The 24,753-nt window shown below is 36.6% G+C and overlaps 1 protein-coding gene across 4 annotated transcripts; it reads right to left on the bottom strand.

Moving 5' to 3' along the window:
• Positions 1-2,497: 2,497 nt before the first annotated feature.
• Positions 2,498-24,485, bottom strand: LOC149045983 (uncharacterized). 4 transcript variants are annotated; one of them, XM_089206754.1, is made up of 24 exons: positions 24,194-24,485; positions 22,146-22,281; positions 21,721-21,919; positions 21,349-21,431; positions 17,547-17,824; positions 16,955-17,084; positions 15,291-15,462; positions 14,013-14,125; positions 12,746-12,800; positions 12,407-12,456; positions 11,446-11,470; positions 11,307-11,344; positions 10,354-10,486; positions 9,727-9,948; positions 8,809-9,016; positions 8,166-8,254; positions 7,413-7,565; positions 6,719-6,835; positions 5,735-6,281; positions 5,098-5,261; positions 4,534-4,598; positions 3,968-4,069; positions 3,289-3,356; positions 2,498-3,040 (listed from the first exon to the last, which is right to left on the bottom strand). In XM_089206754.1, the coding sequence occupies exons 1-23, from the start codon at positions 24,370-24,372 to the stop codon at positions 3,291-3,293; spliced, it is 3,324 nt and encodes a 1,107-aa protein (XP_089062880.1). In that variant the 5' UTR covers positions 24,373-24,485; the 3' UTR covers positions 2,498-3,040; positions 3,289-3,290. The 4 variants fall into 4 exon arrangements, with proteins under 4 accessions (XP_089062880.1, XP_089062878.1, XP_089062881.1 ...); XM_089206753.1 differs by having other exon boundaries at positions 2,916-3,052; XM_089206752.1 differs by having other exon boundaries at positions 2,498-3,356.
• Positions 24,486-24,753: the final 268 nt, after the last annotated feature.

Raw genomic sequence — 24,753 nt, 5'->3', positions numbered from 1 at the left:
TTGCGTCAAATTAACAAGGCGTTTTTGATCAAAACACGACCGAGCGAAGGGTCTCGGGCGATATCTCTTTTACGCAGGCGTATTTTAAAAATATACCGCCAGAATCAAAAAGAGGAACAAATTTCCTTTGTTTTGATATGTAAAGCGTCGAACAAAAAGCAGGTTTACCCTCGTCAAATGGCGTTTCAAAACAGCTGTATCCTCCTCCTTTTGATTTTTTCCTGTTTTGTGAGCGTGAAAGCAGTAGGAGAGGGATCGGGAAACTCAGAAAGCGCTTCGGGAATTAATCTGCCATCGTTTACTTACAAAATGAACAAGTAAGATTTGTGAAGTTCGTTGAAGTATGAAGTCTAAATAAATGCCTTTTTTAAGCTTTTTTGCTGGATTTTTCGTAAACTTCCCTAATTAATTTTTCGTTTCAGCTTACTAATCTATACTATTTCAAAGCAAGGTAAAGACGAAGACGGAGAACCATGAGTCGGTCCTCTCAACAATCGTAAACAAAGTGTTTGAGCAATCAGATGTACGAGGTGTAATAATCAATAGCCGCATATCAGAAGTCTTCAGAAAGAAAATATTCTGTATTCAGAAAGCTGTCAAGAAAACTAGTAATCGTAGTGGAAGGCAATTAAATGCACTTCTTAGCAAGTTGGAAACGGGCCCTCGGTATCGATCTAATATCATATCGATCTCAATATCATACAGTTTTGTATCTTTCTTCCGTGGATTCGCCTTTCTAACGGGGGTGTATGTTGAGTATTCATTGCAAAATCGCTTTGTTTTTTCTTTTTCTCTCTTTGGTCTGTTCGCAACGGAGAGCATGCGCATTACGTGGGGTTAGTGGTTGCGTACACCTGGAACCGAGAAAAACAAATGTTCGTCGCACTGGGGAAAGAGTTTGATATGATCAGCTGTCTTCGCACTCTGAATGGTAAACTGACGATGACGTGGTTGGCTTTGCAAAACTGTGAACCTAGTTTTGAGATCAGATAACGAAAGGACACCTTTACAGAATGAGCAATGATTTCCTTTTGATGTAAATTACTGATTTGCCAGTCATGGTGGAGTAACGTTGACCTTGTCAATTTAATTGTTATTGAAAAGTGAGGGAGAAACAAAGCGGGCCCATAAAATACTGGTTACGAAGACCTTCTGGCGATTGCTCTGGCGAAAATTTGACTTAGGTACAAATGATCATCAATGAATAAACAACTGGTTACCTCAGAGATCACGAACAATCTTGTCTCGTCCGTTGTTTCTCCACTTACTTGTCCAGCAATTTTCAAGTCCTAAAGCCTAGTATTTTGGCACGGGCAACTAGATCGATAGGAATACCATTGACCACAACTGGATCAAATAAAGTGTTGTTAGTGTTAAAGTTTATACGCAGTTCCTTGTATTTCGTCCCGTTAAATTAAAACTTATCCACGACGCACGGTTTGCTAAGATGTCAAAAACGGCTTGGATATGACTGTCTTGATTCTTGCTTATCGTCTCCGAAAAAGAAGTATCGTCAACATACTTCCAGATATCGGTACCAGGAACATCTCTTTGATCACAATAATAATAATGCCCTGGGGAACACCCCCCAGGACTGCGCCTCATTCCGAAAAGTAGTTGTGGCTGAGCTTAGCTCGCTGTTTGCGCGAGGTGAGGAATGTCATATGTGCTGATCCATATCTGATGGTTGATGAGGTCAAAAGCTTTTTTGAAGTCGAAAAGAATCACCCTCACAGTAGCCCCATAACCGCCAGGTTTGACATAACGATCGACCACAAAGTCCTCAGCCAACTTGGAAAGGATAGGTGTAAGTGAAGTTTGTGTCAAGTGCTTGTTTACGTCGCAAAAAGGAGTCTGCTTAGAAATAAGGGCAACGTTGGCGTGTTTCCAGAACTGGGGTGGTCGAACCTCCTATTACGAGCAATTGAAAGCCTATCGTCCGCTTTGCAACTCCGATGTTAAACACTTTCCAAACCTCTCTTTCAAACTAAATTTTTTTTCTATGTCTGCCTACCATCAGATAATCGGTTTCACTAATGGAAAACACTGGATTCTATTCATGTCCATCGAACCCTGTGGGAATCCATCGGACCATCCTCGTAATTCATCTTCTCCAATTCTTATTCGTAGCCCGCCGTACGAGTAGGTTAATGGATCAGAGAAAAGGGACCGTGGACGTTTTTCCTGGAAGTAGGATATGGAAATACTAGCTAGACTGGACTTGGGAGTATTCGAAAATGGAAACGTTTAAACCTATCCTCGGAGACCCAGGGGCTGAGTCGACTTCAAGTCAGGGCGGGACTCCCAAGTCCAGTCCAGCCTTGAAATCGACTCACAACTCCTGGGTCTCCGAGGATGGTTTAAACCATGATCACTGATGTAAAACGGGAAAACTAGGGGGAGGTCTTGCCCTACAAAAAAGAATTTAAATTATTTTTGAATGTCAGGTGAAAAAACCGGAGTAACCTGTCAGGCTAAGCCAAAGACACAAAGGGTCTTGAATCTCACAGAGCTCCTTCTTTAATGTACCGCTACTTTCCTGCTACAACTTTTGCAAAAGTTTCTAAATCAATAACCAAAAAGCCACATGCCTAAATGCTCGCTTGTTTCTATTTTGTAAGCTTGAAAGTTAACACCACACCTGTGCTCTATCCAAGACAGATAAGGCACACAAGACAGTGTGCCAAACAAACTAAAGGACTAAAGGCATGAAATCAAAGATGTCTCCACAATCAGAAAACACTCAAAACTGAGTGAAATTAAAAAAAATTAAACTTAAGCACAGATTTACAGGAATCTTAAGACATCATTCATAAAATGAAACGTATTTTGAAGTTGCATATTTCTTATGATTAAAAACTCGGGCAAGCTATATTTCTGATACTGCAGCTTGAACTTGATTCGTGTGTTTATATTGGTGCAAACTGTAATTTCAACGACGCTTCCATTTGGCCAATTTCAATCTGGAGTTTATCCCTAAGCTCCATAAAGATATGTTCCTGCAGCCCCTCAGCACTGCGTCCATCGGATTTGACAAGGACTGAAAATATAATTTCATTCAAGTTGTCGTCAATAATCTTGCAAAAGATTTAAAATATTACAGAAACACAACAGAGGGATAGGGCAAGCTTTTCACCTATCGAAATAATTGCAGCTGACTTTGTACTCGAAATATTTAGGAGACATAAAATAACAAAGAGGTTATAACGAGAAAACTACTAATGTCGAATTGGTGATTTTAAACAGAGGCAGCGATTTGATTAGAACAACAAAAGAGGTAAAACGTACCATCATGTATGAGTGCATCCACCTGTAATGTGCCTCAAACTGTCGCAACTGTGGTGCATTTTGGACATCTAAAGAGTAACAAAATTGCACGTGGATCAATAAAAACAATGATAAGCGCTGACTTATACCATGGATTGGTGATTGAGATTTGATTATGATAACTTTTTTGACTTACCTGTCAATTCTATGCCATTGGTAAAATATGGTCTGAATGATTGAAAATGTTTCAAACCGACACCACCAAATGTTATAATCCTAACAGTGTGTCGGGTTTGTTTTCAAACCATCATGTGCTGGTATACCCACAATCAGAATTTAAAAACTGGTCATCTTTCCCAGATGTTTCAGGCAATCTGATTGCTTCCTTTTCCTGATACAGTAAATTATGATCATTGCGTAATTTCCCTTTACTGACTGACACTCGAAATTTTGAGGAATTGGTTGCAATTTTGTTTTTTCATGTACACTAGTCGATTGCGACAAAAGCGTTGGCAAAGATTTATCATGTCTAAAAAAGGGTTTACCGTGTCTGAAACAGGGTTTAATCAGTACTGGACTAAACCAATATTCTGGCGAAGACCCGGTTAATAATAATGGAATATATTTTAGATAGACAAAGCCACTATTTGACAAGATTTGGATGAACAGTTGCCTAATACCTCCTCAAACATATACTTGCCTCGTCCGCTATAACTTGAATCTTTTCACTCTGCATAAGTTCATCTTCAAATTTGGTCCGTAGGTGTATCATTTCTCTCTCTATCTCGCAAGTCTTTTTAGCCTTAAATGACACGACTTGGAAGCTTAGAATTTTTTCAGAGGATTTTTAAAGATATTCAAGGACGCTTAAAATAGATGTAAGAACGAGTGACAATAAGTTAATTAACGACATCAGTTTAGAATTCATCAATATCACTAAGCTATAATTTTCTTTTTAACAAGTAGCGACCGTTCCAGAACTTATGGGATTAAAAAATCAATCCCTTGACTAACCCGGAAGAAGATCTTTTCAGATACATAGATAACCTTTCAAAATAATTCATGAAAATATTACAGACACACCACAGGGGGATGGGGCGAGTTTTTGACTTATCGAAATAATTGTGGCTGACTTTTCACTCGAAATATTTAGGAGACATTGAATAACAAAGAGGTCATGGCGAGAAAACTACTAATGTCGAGTTGGCGATTTTGAACAAACGCAGTGATGTGATTAGAACAATACAAAAAAAATGTAAAACATACTTTCAATTTTTGCTCAGACTGCATCATAGCTTCAGGGATCCTCCCCATAGGTGAAGTTTTGGCCTCTAAAGAGCAACACAATTTCATGAGGATCCATAAAAACGGTGATAAGCATTGATAACCGAAAATGTAATCATCTATAAAGTGGAAATACAAATTTAATTTACTTAGTTTTAGTTTTCGCTTGATGCTCATGTTATTCACCTATGTTCTGATTGACTAGTAAAGAGCAAAGTCACACATGAGCTTAGCAGTATGCGGGAAACAGTAAGTGAACTATCTTATCAAAATTTCCCTTTAACCTAGTGAGAGAGCACCCGACCCATATTGTGGTTCTCATCTGGTTTATTTTCTCGAGTAACCAATTATTTTATGACTGGTGTACGGTGACTTGGTTATCGACACTACGAAGATTGGGTCCATGTCTACACAGTGGATCTTTGGGAACGATGAATATGTCTCCAACTAAAGAGTACATAAGCGATCTTTGTTCAATTGTCTCTCTTCATTTTGAATTTTTATTTTTCAAGTATCTTAAGTTGGCATTTGATATAAGTACACCACCTGTCTCTCCTGCAAGTTTGAAAACTAGGATACCAGTGAGGTTCTCAATGGGGTTCCCTGGACTTGAGGCTTCTTTCCGCCAAGACTGCACAGAAACTATGCTTTCCTGTTGTCCCCTTCCTCCAAACCGCTCGAGAGAAAATGGAATGCCTCTGTAGGAATGACTGTGAAAAAAGGAAGACAGCGTTGAATTTCTTTGGTAAAAATCAACAAATATGATAAAAGTCACCCTACCATTATGAAGTTTAATTAACATTTACTTTAAAATGGTAGTTAATTACTGGTAACTACTGGCATGTGTGCATGTTTTTGTGTTTTATAAAAGGGATGTCTCGCAACAAATTGCTAAAGCTCTGAAACAGTTGCTCATGTTTCCTGGAATCCCCTTGCTCCACACCAGTCGAAGGACAATCGAATGAGTTTAAGTAAATCTATCTTTCGTTCTTCATGACTGTGAAAAGGAAGACAAAATTTAATTTCTTCCGTAAAAATCAAAACACATATGATAAACGTCACCTAACCATTATGAAGGTTAATTAAGATTTACTTTAAAATGGTAAGTAATTACTGGTAACTACTAGCATGTGTGCATGTTTTGTGTTTTCTAAAAGGGATGTTTCTCAACAAAGGAACTTACTCATACAGAAGAATTATATTCATTTCTCTATCAAGTGATGGCAGGACACAAATTTCTTTTGATTTTGTATCTGTGGCGTCACTTTCACCCTCCGCTGATGGCGGAACAGTAATTTCTCTTGATTTTGCTGGCGTCGCTTCACTCTCTTCTTCAGCAGATGATGATACATTACTTTCACTTGTATCTTGTGGCGTGACTCCATTGTCTTGTTCAGGTGACGACCTACGATCATTTTCTTCCGCACTTGATAGCACGATGTTGCTGTCTTTCTCAGCTGATGGTGTCAGGTTACTCTTCTGTGAGGGTGATGGCTTGACACCACTTTCGTTTACATTTGATGGCGTGAAATTTTTTTGCTCAGCTGATGGCGTGCTGTTTCTTTCTTTGGTAACTGATTGCGTAACACCACTTTCCTTTTCAGGTGATGGCGATTCATTAGCAGCTGAAAGGAGGACACTACTTTCTTTCTTAGCTAACAGCATGACATCGCTTTGTTTATCAGGTGATGTCATAACAGTACTATCCTTCGCTAGTCTCGTCTTGGCTTCTAAGTAAAAAATATAAAACAAATATAACAGTATCCTACTTCTGCATGATAATAATATAGATAACAATACTGCCATTTTAATATAATAATGACCTGTACATGTGGTTGCTCATAGTAGATTTCAAATTTCATTAATTACCTACAGAAGTGGTTAATTAAATAGTTTACTTACGTATTGAACTTGAAAACATTAAACATTAACACCACTAAAATTTACAGAGGTAAATACATACAACCACCTACTCGCTTACTCTTAATGCCCTTACAGGTTTCTAAAACTTAAGATACTCTTTAATACGAGGGTAGATGGAAACTTCGCTGTCATCTAAAAATTGACGTAGAAATGGGAGACTATAGAAGGGAATAAATTTTGACCAACCAAAGAACGCGATTTTCCATTACTAAGATGAATATTTTCTTTTTAATAGAGAGCTTACCAATACTAGGTAGATTTGTAAATTCTTGAAGAGAAAAAGATGAGGGAGCGTTATCTGCATTGGTGTGTGCTGGATGATTTTTTCCCCACTGAGTTGCATTCCCATCTTCGACAACGCCTATTTCATAGTGAGATAATTTAAATATAGACATACGAACAAAAAACAATTAGGAAATCAAAATTGTGGTAAGGATGTCTCGTTCTTTCATATCAAACAAGGCTCATTTTATTCTCTATTTATTCTTGTTGGTAAGGTGGGTGATTAAACGGAAAATAAACGCGCGGACTTTCCGAAAGAGCAATTTGAATTCTGTCTTAAATCACGAACTTGAAATCTCCCTCCTTTCCTTTGTTCAACTTAACGCTCTGCATTAGCATAGCGAGAATTTTGACAGAACAACGAGAATGCTGAGAGCTTAAATAAATTAAACTGAACTTTCAAAGGAAAGACGAACCAAAATGTACTCAATGATTTTAAAAAAATATTCGTTCAAAGTTAATGTTGGGAAATCGAAATGTTGTAGAAGGGATATGGAAGTTACTTACGCATGACACTCATTCGTGTCCGCCAGTGAGATTCCCCCGGAAAAAATTTTGGTAGAAGAAAAGAAGTTAGACAAACGTCTGGAAATTTATGCAGGCGTATTTTTTTCTTCAAAAAAAAAAATTCTTATAAAGATGCTTGCAATCAATACCTTCATAGGAGAACGTTGGAGTAAGACGTTCGGAGTCGGAGCTTTCAGAGTCAGATGATACACTAGATGATGATTCGACATCAGCCGAATACCCACTTTCTTTGATGAGATCACTCTCCAAGTGATTCACGTATCTTTCTTCAGCATCGTAATCTATTTAGAAATTAAGATAAGCAAAGGTAGTCGCTAAAAGAAGAGGTCAAATAAGGAAAATTAACCTACGGCACCATTCTACGTCTTTCAATTTTTTTACTGATTTTAGGTATCGATTAAAAACTTGTGGTCGAAATGATGACTGATTTCCAAGTCGTCGGTATTTTCTTAACCACGAACATTTCCATGTCCTGTGTAAGAAGTTCATGTAGTAACAAATCAAAGATGTGGTAAGATCAAACATGTGGCTCGTGTGTGACTGGTGTTCTTAATAACCAGACACATTGGTTGAGGCACTTGCTGCCTTCACTCCCATTTTCTATGTTGATCTCCCAAATACTGTGTATAACCTGGCAATTGACAACACGGGAAGAGAGGGGCAAGAGAGCAGCGCAAGTATGGTTCCAATTAATTAGGTGAGAGTTTAGATAATGAACCACGTAAGGTTGAAGATCTAGTACCTGTATAATTTTTAGGATAAAAATTTATTGAACAAAGTGATAACTGAATAAGCAAAGAGTTTGGTTTACCCAACACATATTCATAAATTAACGGAAGTAACCAACACGCAATTAAGAATTACGTGCAGTTTCTACTTACTGACTTGGGCTTCATCGGCAGCTTTAGCAAGTTTTAACCAATCTACTCTCTGGCTAAATTCTTTACCACTCTCGATCTCGTCATAGAATCTTCCCAGAAGAAAATAAGTTTGAAAAGGAGCCTTAACATCAAATACCGAATACATTACACTAAAAAGTCTTCTTCCTTAAACTAATTTCTTGCTGTTATTGTGTTGAGTATTAATAATTGATGTTCAGTGTACTATGCAAAACTTCAACAGGAAAAAGCATTCCAGAATTTGGGAAATGTTGACTGTTACTCTCTCTGTAATACGGAGGAAGAAGTGAAGCCTGTCTAATTGTTTGTAAAGGAGATAACACAGATCATATTCATGTTAAAATGTAGATTATTTCATACAGTGCAATACAATACAGTGCGGTGCAAATTAGTGCCGGAGAAAAAATAAGGTAGATTTTGCAACGCAGTGAGGTCAGAATATTCTACTTCCAAAGAAACGGAACTGTTCAGCAATCTTAGTTTACAGTAGAAATTAGGATCACAGCCCCTACTCTATATCATTCACGTTATCTCTTTTTCAAAAGTTTCTTAATGTCATAACTAACACGAATAGCCTTTCAATTTGCTTTAAGTTTTTTTCTCGTTGTATAACAAAATATTTTACCTAGTGGTTACTTCTTCGAGGTATTTTGCAGTGTCATCGTTACCATGGTCCCTCGCAACAGACTCAGGTAGTTTTGCGCTATCCTTGTAAGCATGAACAATAGCACTTCCATATGAGGAGCCTAAGATAATTTTAATAGGCTCAAGAGCATCATATTTGGCTGCTGTAAACACTAAGGCAGCTAATACATGGAATGCTTGAGAGGACCCTTAAAAAAAACGTACGATAACAATTATAACTGCGTGGTTAGAATTTCGATTATCAAAGCCGAAAAAAACCAAGATTGGTGAGAGATTTTGATAAATGACTACTTAAGTTAAGGGTATATATTTCGCCACAGTTAATTCACGTCATAAACTGTCCATGACCCGGAGCCTTAACATATATCCTACATTAGAACTTTTCTGTAGGTCTAGGTAAAAAGCAGGTTTTGAATATTTCTTCCACCTGATTACCAATGGTTTTTAGTTCGAGCTTTAGCGGAATACTACGGTGTTATTAAGAATCGCTCTAACTGAGAGCAAAATGTGGTGACAGGTGTATAATTTATGATAAAGGATCTAAAAGTTATAACTTTGGATCCAAAGTTATACCAATGTAAATACGGATCCAAAATTACAACTATGGATCTTGGGATTCGCAGTTAAAACTTTTGAATTTAGAAAGGAACTTATAGGCTCCCATACGATGAGGCAATTTTGCATGTAAATGTAAAGGAAGGTTTTCATTCGTAATCGACGTTCGCATCATGCGGGCTGGAGAAAATTAGTCGTAATTAACTTCACGTTTTCACCACAACAGAAAGAGATCGAGGAATAAACGGAGAAGCGAGTGAAATATCAGAAAATTAAGCTCCACAAGGACATTGAAAATAGTAGTGTTCCTCACACTTCAAAAGCGCACAATACAATAATATACCTGCTGTAGTGACGATGTACGGCGGCTGTTTTTCACATTCACATGGTTTTTTACCCTGCTCTTCCGCCCTTTGTGTAAAAAATTTCTGTAGTAACTTGGGGTCAGTCACCAGGTTTTTCATAAAAATTTCTTCATAGTCTATATACTGAAATGGAATATTTCCAAGAAATATCCCATCTTTGGACTGTACTTTAACTGTAACGATGCAAGGCTTGTCAGAAGCTTACGTATAAAGAAAACAAAAAAAAAGGCAATTAATATAAGAATATTTCTATTTAAGTTCATTTCACTTCACGAAACACTTATATAATCTAGCCATCGCTTACACGCCATTCTTATCTAAACAACATGAGGGTAGGAAGTTTAGTTTCCATTTTTCAATTCAAGACTCGACCATAAAGCGTGAACTTAAACGTATTCGTTTTCCGTCACACAGCTACATTTAATTTTTTCCGACATGTTTGGCCTGTTAAGGAGAAAAAAAAAAGGAACAGAAATTTATTTTCACGGACAACTTTCACTAAATCTTGGTACTTAAAAAATCCGTTTGTATTTAGGGATAGCAATACTTCAACAAACGGTAATAATTGATAAATTTGCTCTTTGTCAGTCTTGATAATATATTACCAGGAACTTTCCCCATCAGTGTCGATCCATTTATGTTGTTTACTTCGACAGGAACATTTCCAAAGAAGGCGAAAGCAGACTCAATTTCATCAGGGAGGCATTTATTCAAGATCAAGGCGAAATCAATCCCGCCCTGAAAATAAAGCATATCTTTCTTTAGATCTGTTCTTATGGCTTTATCTAAATACAAAACAGAGAAGGCGTATTATTAAACCGTGTTATTATATACCAAGCAGCGAACGTGGCTATATGAAGTGAATCCAGTGTTTTGATTGGCTAGCCCAGCGGGCAAGATAGCCTATCTTTCCCACTCGGGATTACCTGTTCTAATCACGCGCAAGAAGAAAAAATACGTGGAGTGGACTTACAAAGTTCGTAATTTTTTGGAATGTCAGCGATGTAGTCGCGACTCTCGTGGGTTTATTGTGCTTTAAACACAGTTGTGTTTCTTTACCAGCTATCGGAATAAACAAGGCATTTTTTGTTCTCATTCAAGCAAATTTTTTTGCTGTATAACAGGATTTTTGAAATGTTTTAAGAAGGTGTCAGACTCGGCAAAAGAAAATGACTGTAAAAAGTTCATTAAGGACCAAAAGGTAACCGGCGACGTGTTATCAAGAAGTCAGCGAGACGGCGCCGGCTTGTTTTAAAATCCCTGCATGTCATAAATCCTTTATTGACCAAGCTAGATAGTTCAAGAAAGCTGGATATTAACCTCGTTCTTTTTTTGCGTTTTTATGGACCTCGCTTCGCCTCAGTCCGTAAAAACGTAAAAATAGATAATAACTTGGCTAATATCCAGCCATCCTGATCTCGCACTTGGTCAATAACCCTATTTATTGAGTTACGCTTGTGACAGCTAATGTTACAGGGAACGACTCGCACCAAGAAGAGTCTGTTCCCCACATTTTCCAAGGACAACTGTGAACGGAAAGCAATCAATGTATACACACCTCAAGGGAACTTAATGGTGGGCAGATTGCGCGTATTCCTGCAAAAATTCAACAAATCGTATTGTTAATTAAAAATTACACCTGGAGAGGCATACGAATCGCTGCTGTTCATCTTAAAAGAAAGAATTTATCTTCTTACCTGATTGAAGCTCTGGTGATCTGATCTGAAGATACAAAAAACATTAGTCACGATCATATCATCGTCATACAAACATAGAGTAGATGACGGAAACACAGTGAGAGCAGTTAAGATGATCTGAAGCAATATACTTTCGTTGCAGCAAACAGCCAGTCGACGTTTATGATCCGTCTCGATGCATTTTTAGGGTACCAGTTCACTGCAAACCCACCCAATATGCAACATGTATTCCTCACAACGCAAATGTAGCAAAATTCATGATCGTGCTAACAAGGAAATATTTACCCTGGTTGTTTAATCACTTGGAATTCTCCAAATACCATCTTATAGTCTATCAGACATTTTTACTAGCACACGATTGGTGTGGGGAATGTCCATTACAACCAGTCTTCCTTTAAAATTCAATTCAAGCTGAGGTCATTTTTTGGTTGTTACAGAAGAAGGGACATATTTATTTGTTCATAAAGTCACACCAGAGAACATTGAAAACTAAACATCTCACGCAGTAACTGGTAAGCCGTTCGCCAAATTTTTTTTCCGCGCGTTGCAAAAAATTTAAGGAGGATGAACAATATAACCATTTAGCGCTAAAATATGTTCGTATATTTGTCCTAGAATATTATCTGTCCTTCGCAGCACGCTGTTTTGCTCGGATCAGTTAACGACCGCGAACAAATATCTGTGCAAATTTTTCTACCAAATGGAGGTTATTTATTTATCTAATCTAAAAATCTATTATAAAAACTCTCTAGAAGACGAATAGGATGGTGCGAACGGGCCAAAACAAGGCAAGATGTGAGCCGGAAGAAGAAAGGAAGGAAGAGAAAGAGCGGCGGTCGTATGATAAAATTCCTATTGACTGAATTAGTCAAAAAACAACTGATTAAAATCAAATTTATATTGTAGCTTCAAGCCAACGCTTTCCAGAGGCGTCTGTTTACCATTAATTTGGGATACAAACCAGTGGATCTGCATCACTAAGAACTGATGGGTGATCTTGTTGGCTTCTTTCTACAAAATGAAATAAACAATGATAGTATATAAGGTCAATAATGCATTTCTGTCTGCTTGGGGTAGTGTTTTTTGCAACTGTGTTTTTGCCGACGGCGTCTTTTAATTTTCTAATGTTTGTCTGTTTTTGAGAAACTTAACAACAATCTCGAGTGAAATCTCCGATGGCCACTCCCCATTAAATGAGTAGCACTCTGTTAAAATATTCAACTTTCCACATTTAAGGATAATTCGGTAATGAAACCCTTTTCATTGACTTTTTAAGTCACTGTGATGAAGACTTTCCCACCTTCAGACCTGTCCGATTGTCCATGCCCTGAGTCTGAGCGATCTGACAACGCTGACTGCCGAAAAAAAGAATGTAAGAACTTTCAACCAATTCTTAATTCTTTGTACTTTCACAAAAGAAAAAAGGAAGGGATTGGTGTTAAAAATAAATAACTTTCATTTCTGTACATGCTTAACAAAGGGTACTGATCTAACCTTTTAGCAAACATAACTCTTGAAAAACCTATTAAATAATTCACATGATTTCCGTGGGTTTCTCAGTAACAAAACCTGGTCATGTTTATCACAAGTTCCAAATATAAATATACATATATATTTCTTGGCTATATCAAATTATGAATTGAAGCTTTTTCACCTCGTCCCTACAAGAGGTTCTAATTAAAACTCACACAAAACAACGAAGGTGTGCGCCTTGATTACAAAGACGATTAAGTTATGATTCAGAGTTAAAAGTTAGTTCAAGCTGTGTTTTCTCCATAACCAGCCTCGCCAGAATGGTCAAAAATAAAACATTCATGGGAAATAGATTGTAAAATTTCGATCCACGCAAACTTTTCCAATTCTCCACTCCTTTCAGCTATGCGAAAGGTGTTTCATTCTTCACTCAAATCACTTGTGTTTATACTAAAATAACGATGATGATGATGATGATGATGATGATGATGATGATGATGATGATGATGATGATGATGATGATGATGATGATGATGATGATGATGATGATGATGATGATGATGATGATGATGATGATGATGATGATGATGATGATGATGATGATGATGATGATGATGATGATGATGATGATGATGATGATGATGATGATGATGATGATGATGATGATGATGATGATGATGATGATGATGATGATAATAATAATGCGTCGATCAATTCGAAGCTTCGGTACCCACCCTCAGGCATCCCCCGGGCATTTGAATTTGTAAAGATTGGCTGGTTCAAATCCCCCTCTTCGCACCAAAATTTTGTTTGTAAGCATCATTTTATGATGTGAAAATTGTCTTTCTAAGCCATTCGCTCCCAAAATTAGACTCTTCACCTTTAAAGCTCCTCCAATAAAACACGTGTTTTACACTGGAAAGACTTGGCACATCTGGTTCAAATGCCCCATCCCACCAAGGCAAGGTTCAAATTCCCCTCCCCCCAAGCAAGGACGACGGTGAAATGCGCGTGGGTCGCACGGGAAGATGTTGAAGCTGTGAACTGATTCGCACATAATACTGATAATGACAGTAATGACTAATCTTCCATACTTCATCACCAGAAGGCACAGGTGTGTGAAGTGGTTTATCCTCTGTGTTCATCATTCTAGTGGACATTAGTTGTGATGTATCCATTGCCTCCATGTCATCAGAATTTTCCAGTTCTAGCAAAGCATCGAAATTTCAAGTAAGATAAATGACAGTGATTCAAATCAACCCCACCTTCACATCTCTACTATTTTAATCTACACTTGCTATTAACTCTAACCTATCAAAGACACCAGTATATGCAGCAGCTGTAAGAGTCAAAATGTGGTAAGTGTAAACAGTCACTGTGATACTTCAATCTGGTGAAACCCTTAAAGAGGGTGAGCTTATCTTTTAGCAAGTGATTCGTGGTGTTTAAATACATTATCTGTGTCATTATCACTATTGTTATCATTACAATACCACTGCTATCATTGTTATGATCATGAGAACATTACTGAATGACATGACAAGAGCCCTTATAAGTACTGAACCCTGGTCTTCTGAGTAACTCTACAGAACCACTTACATATAACTTACCACCACAAAATAGCAAACAAAAAAAGTAAACTGTAAAGAACAACTAAGGATTTGACTTACTGATTATCTGAATAGACCTAATGCCCTCCTGTCATTGATATTTCTCCCAACATATTTTACAAACAAGGACTCATGTCAAGCTTGAGAGCAAAGTATATGGTTACATATTGCCAAACCCTCATTATGTTAATGAGGAGCATGACAAGAAAAATTTCTCATGAACGGTCTATCAAGAAAACCATTGAGTCTATGTTTTTATTCAATGACAGGGATGGTCGTCAACTGTTTTCCATGAGAGGGTAATTCAGTATGATCAACTGAGCTGATAATGTAAAATGGCCACTTTTTTAAGAGTTTAAAAACCGACATTTTGAGCGTTAGCCCTTCGTCACCGTGAAGGGCTAACGCTCAAAACGTCAGCTTTAAAACTCTTTACGGTGGCCCATGAACGTGATAAACTCAGTTGATAATACTAAATTACCCTGTTATACCCTCCCACCGACACAGCTCCACAGTTTCTTTATAAACTGACCCCATTTATTCATCTGTTTTCCATAATTAAGGTTCTATAAAAGATGGGTCCAGGTACACTAAACAACAGATGAAAGGTAACATAATTTATTATGATTATATCTATTTAAGTAAGTTTTCAGAACCTTTGAAATTATGTAAATTGTAGACACTCATTTTTCTGTAATCCACATTCGTTGAGATTCTGCTCTTGATGGTTACAATGAGGATCTGAAGACTTACAGTACATACCTTGATTGGTAAATGGTGGCATTGTTGCTGGATGAGGAAAATGTTGTGAAGGCTCCCCTGCCTCCACAGTTCGCTGATAACCTACACTTGAGTCACTAACGCAGTTCATCTGAGGACTTCCAGGTGTTGAAGATTGCATCACCTGTGATCTTATTTGACTCGTACCTGGAACCTTATAAAAGAATCATGAAAAGTTAAACATTCATTCATGATGAAGAATTCAATTCCTCTACCACTTGCTTCATTATTTTTGACTGAGTTACATCTGAGCCCATCTCAAGAGACTGAGAGTGTATCAAACTTGATCTAAATGACTTGAGACATGTAATCAGTGAAAATACTAAAACCGAAAATACTCCTGAAAATACTAAAACTACTTTGCTAACAAAAACTTAATTTACAAGAAGATGGTACAAAAGAGGGCTTTCAACTATTTCAAGAGGTACTAAATTATCAGGTTACACGCAACCAAATTTTTTGCACCTTTTTTTTCATTCTTTAAGACTGGCGACCTCAATCAAGCCATGAGTTGGCTGTGCCACTAAATGACTTTTTATAGACTTTTTCCAAACAATCATTTTGAATTCCAGACTAAACGGTATGAGCATATTTTTATGGCCTGAGAAGTTATGGATTAGAGAGACCTTTGATGCACGTTTGAAGGTTTGCTAACCTCAAACGTGAATGTTCTCTTGCTGTCCTATGAACAACATGCCTTACATAACTTCTGTAATTTACATTATTAAATTCAGGAACCTAACAAAGGCAGCTCACACATCAATTCCCCCTCAACACTTTTTGCAGGATGGAAAGGGTGTTTTGTAAAAGGAATTAGACTGATTGAACTCTAAGATCAGTTACATCCAAGTCACCCCTGAGACCCCATAAAGACAAAACAAAGACCCTTCAAAAGCAAAATTGAAAGAATTGCATCTCATCTGAAGCTCAAAACTTAAATGCAGTAATTTTAACCCCATGCATGGTTGATGTAACTTCAGTTGGCTAGATCTATATATTAACCCTTTGACCTGTAAGAGTGACTAGGATCTAATATCATCCCTGAATCACACATTGAGGTGATCATGAGAATGAGGGAAATGATCACCAACTAAAGAGGTTCCTGATTATGAAACAAATTCTCCTTGTTAGCACCCTGGGGAATGTACATGAATAGAGATGGAGAACATGCATACTTAGGGGATCAGCAACATCCTGTGTGCAACAATGTATTAATATTCTGTACCATCAGTCACTTTTACATCAATTAGAGAGGCATTATAAAATGAAATCTCCAAATTGTTTGGGTTCCAGCAGTGTATAAGATGTCCAACATAAAAAAATGAATTTTTTGCTAGATGTTCCCTTCCAAGAAATTTAATATCCAAGTTTTCATACCCAAGTTTTCATACCCAAGTTTTCATACCCAAGTTTTCATACCCAAGTTTTCATACCCAAGTTTTCATACCCAAGTTTTCATACCCTTTTCCATAAACGCAGTCCCATCATCTTTTCTCTCTATGCTTTTTATAATTAACAGACCTCAGATAGTAACACAACATTAGAATTATAATAACCAGCAACTGAGAAAATGCCTAATTATATATTACACACACAAACGACAAAATTAATTTAGTTCATTATTTAACAAGGAGATTAGTCAATACCTCCATTAAAACATAGAGAGCTGAGTTTCCTCGAATGTTCTTTTTGATGAGTTTTCCATCCCAAACTCTTGGAACACCATGGAAAAGTAACATAGATCCTTCCTTTGATTTGTGTGAGGCACAGTAGAATCTACCAAAAAATCAGAGCAAGTCAACAACCTATCCGGTTTAATTAATTGTTACATCATCTAAATACACTTTAAATTAAGCAGATCAGAAATGTCACTACGCAAAATTCTGTAATGCAGTTAATTTAGTGTTAACAACTGGGTTTAAAACGTAAATTAGCCACCGTAAAGGGTAAAAAAGCTGACGTTTCGAGCGTTAGCCCTTCGTCAATCGCTCACGAAGGGCTAACGCTCGAAACGGTACAAGGTAGGCAGAGGAGGGGGGAGGGGGAGGGGGAGGGGGAGGGGGACTGAAACCCCTCAAAATAGTTTTGGAAAGGCACATCCCCTTCCATATTTCCGTGCAGAAAATATCACAAAGTACAGCATAAATTAGCTATAATTAGTATCAGTACTGTGAAGTATACAATGTATGTACATGAAGCATTAAGACTACCTCCTAAAGCAAAAGTAAAAAGATTTACCTTCTAGTTTCATCTCTAAGAATAGTGAAAACTTCTTTCAATTTTGTCTCTACATCAGCAGCAGTCATTAATGAAGAAATCTGTACACCAGTTTTAAACTGGCCTTTATTTCGTTTCTTTATTCTAGCCATTTCAATAGTGTTTGGCATGAACACCTCGGGGCCCCTTATAACAACATCGTCACTTTTCAAAACCACAACATTCTTCCCTTTAGGTCCTGATTTCCTCATTTGGTTTCCTGTAGTAGATTCATCGGATCCACAAGTTGCTGCCTCTGTCTGTTTTGTGAGACACATGACATTTTGGTAAGTGCAAGCTGAGATGGTAAAATGACAACAAATTATATTTAACTATTTTATCATATTATGATATATGATTCGCATATATAAGCATGCAGTACGTGAAACCCACTTAGAATACTGATAATTATTAATTCGTAGTTTTTCCCCCATATAAAACCCAAAGTCAATACACAAACAAACTCCAATCCAGCAAAATTATTTGTTTGACCCACTAATACAACTATTTTGCATAAAACTATGGACACTTTTCTGGCGCACATTTACTTAGCTGTTTTCAAAAATTTCCCTGACAATGATATTGTGATGATATTGAAATATTCTGCATTTTTCATATCTAGATTTCTTTTCCTATGAGGTTGGTTTTGCTTCCAATGTTAGGTAGTGTTTCGTCCTCAAAATGGTGACGATTTAGAGTTCCTTTTCTTTTGCAGTCGATCTTACCAACGCTTCGGTAGTGTGTCAACCGACGCGTTTGTCGATCTTACCCAACGCGTAAAAAACCGACCCTTAAAAAAAAATAGGAGGAGACCTAGGTATTAGTGTTTCGTTCTCAAAATGGCAGTAATTTAGATTTCTTTTCCTATGAGGTTGGTCTAATATGCGTTCAATCTTACCAACGCGTTGGTAGTGTGTAGGTGGTGTGTCGGCCGACGCGTCGGTAGGATTGGATTCTTTACCTTTACCCTTTGCACTTAAGTTTTGATGTTTTTCGATTGTTAGAGGTATGAATTAAATAAATGCTGAATTGTCTTCAGTAGTCAACTGAAATACTTACATACACCTACTTCAGGTATTTAAATGAAAAAATTGTATTACCTTGGAAAAAACTTATTAATTTGATGAAACATTTACAATAGGAAAACATAATATAGTTCAGAGATGATTTATAACAAATATTATCTGTGTCCAAGACAAATTTTTCAATGAAAAGCCCAGTAAAAGTGGCTCAGAACTTAGATTATGCTGGAGGAAATTTAGCTTCTTTTAGCACAGAAATCTTGGGCAGCCCTAAAGTGCTTGGCACATTCATCCCCACGACAGTAATGCATGTGACTAAAATTAAGTGTTATTGATTTTTTTCTTTCACTGAGTGGTATAGATAAAAATGAACCATTATGCATGAAAGATGACTGCATTTACGTGTTGTAAACCTGTTTAATTACCTTTTGTCATGCTAAATTTGCTATGAGTTTTAGTCGCAGCATAAAAAGTCGCACAGAATGTGAAAACCAACTTGACACACCACAATACAATAAACAATTGTAACTTTGATACATTTCCACATCTGCATTGATTTGATGAAACAATAATATACTATATGCTTGTAAATGTGAGAACATCGCAGAAACGTTTTCAGGCTTCTCAAAGTATAGCATTCAGCCCCAGCTCCAAACTTAGACTAGCATACAAGTGTTTCTTCGTCCACGAACAAGTCTTAGGCCTTGAGTGACACTAGGTGAAGAGAGGTTTGCAGGGGGTCATGCGCGTGGGGATTTCTCATGGCGTGAAAAGACAAAAAAAGTTAGCAGAAGGTAACCTTCAAGAAGAATTTGAAGAATTTCTTCTCGACCAGGTGTCCAAAAACACCATGATCCTACCATGAAATTTATGGCTTACATATCAGTGGAAGAAGATTTTAAGATTTGGGGTCATTTTCCGCCATTCTGGCTTTTAGGGTTGCCCAAAATCTTCAGGTGTCTTTGGATATGATCAGGCCATTGGCTTAGTTACAGTGTATAGAATAAGAGATAACGCTGCATCAAAACTCTTTGGGATATCAAAACTTTTTGGAACATCCTTGGAAGTCTTCGGGTGCATTCGAATATGATCGGGTCCCTTATGAGACCGGTTGCCTAATGATATGCCTAAATGCTCCAATATCTTAGAATTTCACCTTTTTGCTGATGATACAAACCTGTCTCTTATTAGTCCTAATATTCTAAATCTAGAAACCAACTCAAATGTAGAATTAGAAAAGGTAAGCCAGTGGCTATATGCTAACAAATTATCTTGGAACATCGAAAAAACTAGCTTTGTGGTATTCCATTCTCCACAAAGAAGAATAGCTCATAGGTTGAATCTTAGTATCTCCAATACATCTGTTAAATCTGATAATCAAGTTAAATATTTAGGATTCGTTTGACTCCAATTTGAACTGGAAAGCATACTTACACAAATTGAGCAAGAAGGTTTCAAGAGGTATTGGAGTACTATCTAAAGTTAGATATTATGTAAACAGAAACATATTACATCAATTATATTATTCAATTATTTACCCCTTCCTCACCTATGGTTTATCAATTTGGGGCAATACTTATAGTTCTACTCTTAAACCTTTAATAATTCTTCAAAAGAGAACCATACGTACCATAACTCAAAACCAGATGAACATTCTGAGCCTCTTTTTAAGGAATTAGAGATTCTTAAATTAGCTGATCTTGTTATCCTTCACAATGCACTTTTTATGTATCACTATTACTATAATCTTCTTCCATTTTCCTTTGCAAATTTTTTTCAAACAGTAGCATCCATGCACTCTTACAATACCAGGCTTGCTTCTAAATCAACCTATTACATGAATACCATCAAAACAAATTATGGTAAATTCAACATTCGCTTTGCAGCTGTAAAAGTTTGGAATTACCTTGACGAAAGCATTTAACACCTCCCCCTTAAAACATTTAAAAACAAAGTCAAATTAAACATCTTACAGTCTTACTGTTCATGAGTTTTCAACTGGTCTCTTCTTCTTCTTTTTCTTTTTTCTTTATCTTATTTTTATTTATTTATTTTTGTCCCCTTTTTTTTAAGAATAATTTGCTTTGCTCAAGCTTTAATGCAAACCTACGTCCTATATTTCAACATTATTTACTTTTACTCAGCTAGATTAGCTTTTCAGTTATTCTGAGTAAATGTTACCTTTTTTGTATTAATATATTATGTGTAAAAATTAAGTTTAACATCTCAATTTGGTAATAAAGCTTCTTGTTGTTGTAGTTGCAACAGACGGAAGATTTCATTTCTGGTTTTTCTTATTTTACAATTTTTCTCAAACATTGGACAATGATAACTCTTGTAAACCATACCTCAGTTTTCAGAGGAGACTTAGCTGCACACATGAGTCTGTTACAACAATAAGTCTCACAGGATGAATTTGACACCAGATCAAGGTTTCTTAAAAATGAAAGACTTGCTGTGATTGTGGTTTAAGCTGATAAGTGAAAAAGGAATGTTTTTTGTTTTTAGGCAGCTGCTGGTTCTTCTTCTTTGGGAGGAGTATTGAGCATTGAATGGCTGTAAAGGAGACTTTGATGACTTTTCAAACAAAAGTCAAGAACAGAAATCTCCCCTGAATCAGAAAGAGGTTCTCAAATTAATCTCAATTTTCATGCTATCAATTACCAATTATGAAAGTTGAGATCTACAAGTATGATTAGACACTCCACACTCTTAGATGCCCTGTACACACCCAATAAGTGTTTTAAATTACTCTCACTTACATTAGTGCTCCTTTGGGCTGGTATCCCATAGTGGTAATTAAGACAGTTGGTTGATGGAATCCTTTCTTTTCCTTCTATCTCCCCTAAAACATTAAGAGGAGTTAGGGAGGCCCATTGATACTAAAAAAGACTCTGGGCATGGTGTTCAAGGTAGTATTATTATCTCCTAAGATAAAACTGATCACAAAATAACGTAATGAATGTTACATTAACGAAAACTAGAGAATTTCATACTTATTACCATACTACCAAATTGAATGTTTGAGTTTTTCTATTTGCCTTGAAGAGGAAATTGTCTGTTTGCATGAGATCATCCTCTTCCTGATAACCCAAATATATAAACTCTTTATTGAAAATCTGATAATCACTTACACTCTGGAAGTTCTGATCCGGCCAAGTTTCTATTGATGCCAAGTTCTACCTCTCCAAGTAACCCAGCATTGCTTATGAGCCCATTCACGTGGCTATGTCTGGCACCAATCACATTAACACCATTAACCATGTGAATCTGATCCCCAGCCATGAGGTAACCGACTGCAGGACCTCCCTCATCAATACTACCTATTACCACCTAATAATAAAAACAACATAATTCAGTGCAAAATGATACAAATAATTGCAAACTAGCAAATTAAAATAGAGTATCAATAATTATAGAATCAAAACAAATTTTCCTTTTTCCCACATGAAAGGACTAATTGAAATGTATACAAATAGAGTTGTATAGAATACATGCCAACAAATCAACTAAGAGAATTAACTTAGAACTACACAAAAACATATATCCTTTTCCATACCTTGCCATACTCTTGACTTCCAAATGTATCAAAGCCAAATCCCCCCTTCCCCTTTTTAAGGTTCACTCTAAAAAGGGTTGGATTAAGGCCTGCTGAAGGAAGCAGTGCATCTGGAGCATTGAATGGTTCCATTGACCTGTAGATCAGTTTTAAGATAAGATTACAAGTCACACTCCTTGCCAAATCAAATACATTTCAATCTCTCTCTCGAAAATTGTAATATCACAGATTAGACATGTTGTGTGCTTCTTTTTTCCAATGTTACAGACATCTCAAAAATTTAACGGCTTAAGTTAAAATCTGTAAACCAACCTTTGAAGTCATTATTTGCTTAGCTTTTCTCACATGATAAACTTTTGCCAGCTTTTAAACCATATGCCCAAACTTACTTGAGTTTTGTTTAATATCTTCACTTAACCCACTCAGAATTTTTGGGTTTATGTCAAAAAGTAGTTGTATTTTTGCACATTTTTTCTTTTTGAATTTTGGATTCTGTTTTCTCGATTTTAGCAGTTCGTGGCAATGACAGACAAGGCTGAGTCAACAAATTAATAAAAACCATATTAATAAACATAAATATCAAGGGGTGGGAAAGGGTGAGGACATGATCCAAAATTAAACATCTCATTTAAGATGCTTAGAGGTATGTGTTCTTGTCACTTTTCTGGCATGAATTAGAAACATTTTACAGTATACAAAATATAAGAAAAGTACCTCTGTGAGTAGCAAACAAACAATTCTACTTGGTAAACCTGTATTTAAAGATATGTATATATATATATATATATATATATGTGCTTAAAAAGCAGTTCTGAGGTGAGGCTAAATTTGTTTCTGGAAGATAGAAGATCATGCTTTGGAACGAATTAGGACACAAATGGTAAACCCCTTTTGTTCAGAAATCAAATACAAGAAGTGACCAAGACAGAATTTCTCCTTACAATACCAAAATAATATCAAGCAGACAAGTGATGAGAAAAAAAGAAAAAAGAAAAATATCAACTAGAGGATTTCAATGATCAAGTACCAAATTCTCTGAACTAACTTCATAAGAACTGTATAGCAGACAGTTAGGAGAGAAACCAAGGAGATCTTGAGAGGAAAGGATTAATATTCTGTGGGACCACACATGACATCATGATCAATTAGACTAATCCTCTAGTCAGGTGATTGTGGGAGTCTCCTAGGTGGTCTCTTCATCTGCGATTGTCTCAGATAACAATGTGCATCATTGAGCTCAAGGACTACAGCTCTCTACCTTCTTACGCAATCATCAGAACAGATTTCTATACCTAATTACTTAATAAAGTACTTGGGCGCCTCCTCGAAGTCTGAACTATAGAATGTGGCAAGCTTGTGAGCGAATGAAAGAGTTTGAACATGGAATCTATATCAATTAATATACCACAAACGAATTTTGAATTTGAATTTTTCACGTTCCAACGACAGCCAACAATTGAGAATTAAATCAGACTTGTTAAAAGATAGTTTTGTGTTTTTTTGTGCGTGTGTGTGTGGTACAAGTTTATGTTAAATATCTAAGGACATAAAAATAGCTGCGTTCAAGATAACACGAGGAAGTTCAATCAATTCACCATTCAGCAAATAATTGATATAGTACATTCTGTACGCTATCTGAATCTCTTGGGAAGTTAGCCCGCCTGAATCAATGTGAAATTTCGCTCACAGGGAGTACATGCAGTTTTGAAAGATGAGAAATCTCAAGAATAAAATTCAGGAACCTTCCTTACATACAAACACGTAAATACAAAAAATATCTGCCTGCCAAACGTTAAACCACACGCAGAAATCTATGACCGCATTGGTAAAACGGAAGAAATCAAGACGGAAACAAGCTTGAGGAAATAGTGCAATTAGTTTCTTGCTGTTAGCCTAATATGCGTCTAACCGAAAGGGCGACAACAGTAACCGAAGGCAGGAAAGTTGATTTAACACCATGAAAAACAACGCAAACGCTTGCAAAGCGAAAATATTTCAATCCAGTGTTGAAGGCGTACCATTACTGTGAATTAAGATAAAGTACTTACCCAAAAGGCTCAGCGTAAGTTGATTTACTGTCTACGATGACGCCGAAGGTCCTTACCTGTGGAAGAAAGGGAAAACTACTACTCCCTTGATCTGATCCCTGACTTAAACATAGCGTGAGTGTCAAGACGAAGAAAGTCACGGGACTGTTGCAGAATTTTAACCGGATCATTAACACCATATATAGGCAGCATCCACGTCCACCGAAAAAAAAAGAAAAAAATCACAAATAAAAGGAACAAAATAATTAAAATGGACCAAATTGAAAACAAATTAAATAATTAAATTGATCAAAATACATATAGATAAAAACACACTTACAAACACTCACAATAAATCTATTTAAAGCACTGACAGTCACCCGTGAATAATTTTAATGCTACATGCTTCAATTGATTGTCCGAAAAATGCTACCGTCACGTGATAAATGGTTGATTGAATTTCAATGCCTTCAAAATACTATCTGGGCAGACATTTGGAACTCTACCACCAATTAACTCAAGAAGCAACATGTTGGAAGCAAAAGTTTTTTTCGAAATAATTTTTTTCGTTACTGAGAAGG

Source organism: Pocillopora damicornis, chromosome 5 (genome assembly GCF_964200805.1).
Source record: "Pocillopora damicornis chromosome 5, jaPocDami1.2, whole genome shotgun sequence".
Classification (NCBI taxonomy): domain Eukaryota; kingdom Metazoa; phylum Cnidaria; class Anthozoa; order Scleractinia; family Pocilloporidae; genus Pocillopora; species Pocillopora damicornis.
The sequence above is the reverse complement of the archived record's forward strand: the minus strand, read 5'-3'. Positions and strand labels throughout refer to the sequence as shown.

Excerpts from the sequence above, each read along its gene's own strand:
- LOC149045983 (XM_089206752.1), bottom strand. The coding sequence starts at position 24,372 with ATGGTGTTAATGATCCGGTTAAAATTCTGCAACAGTCCCGTGACTTTC. Across the intron at positions 17,825-21,348 it reads CAGCCCAAAGGAGCACTAAT|ACAGAGGCAGCAACTTGTGG; the intron begins GTAAGTGAGAGT and ends CTCACAAAACAG. Across the intron at positions 9,949-10,353 it reads ACTGATGGGGAAAGTTCCTG|CTTCTGACAAGCCTTGCATC; the intron begins GTAATATATTAT and ends TTTATACGTAAG.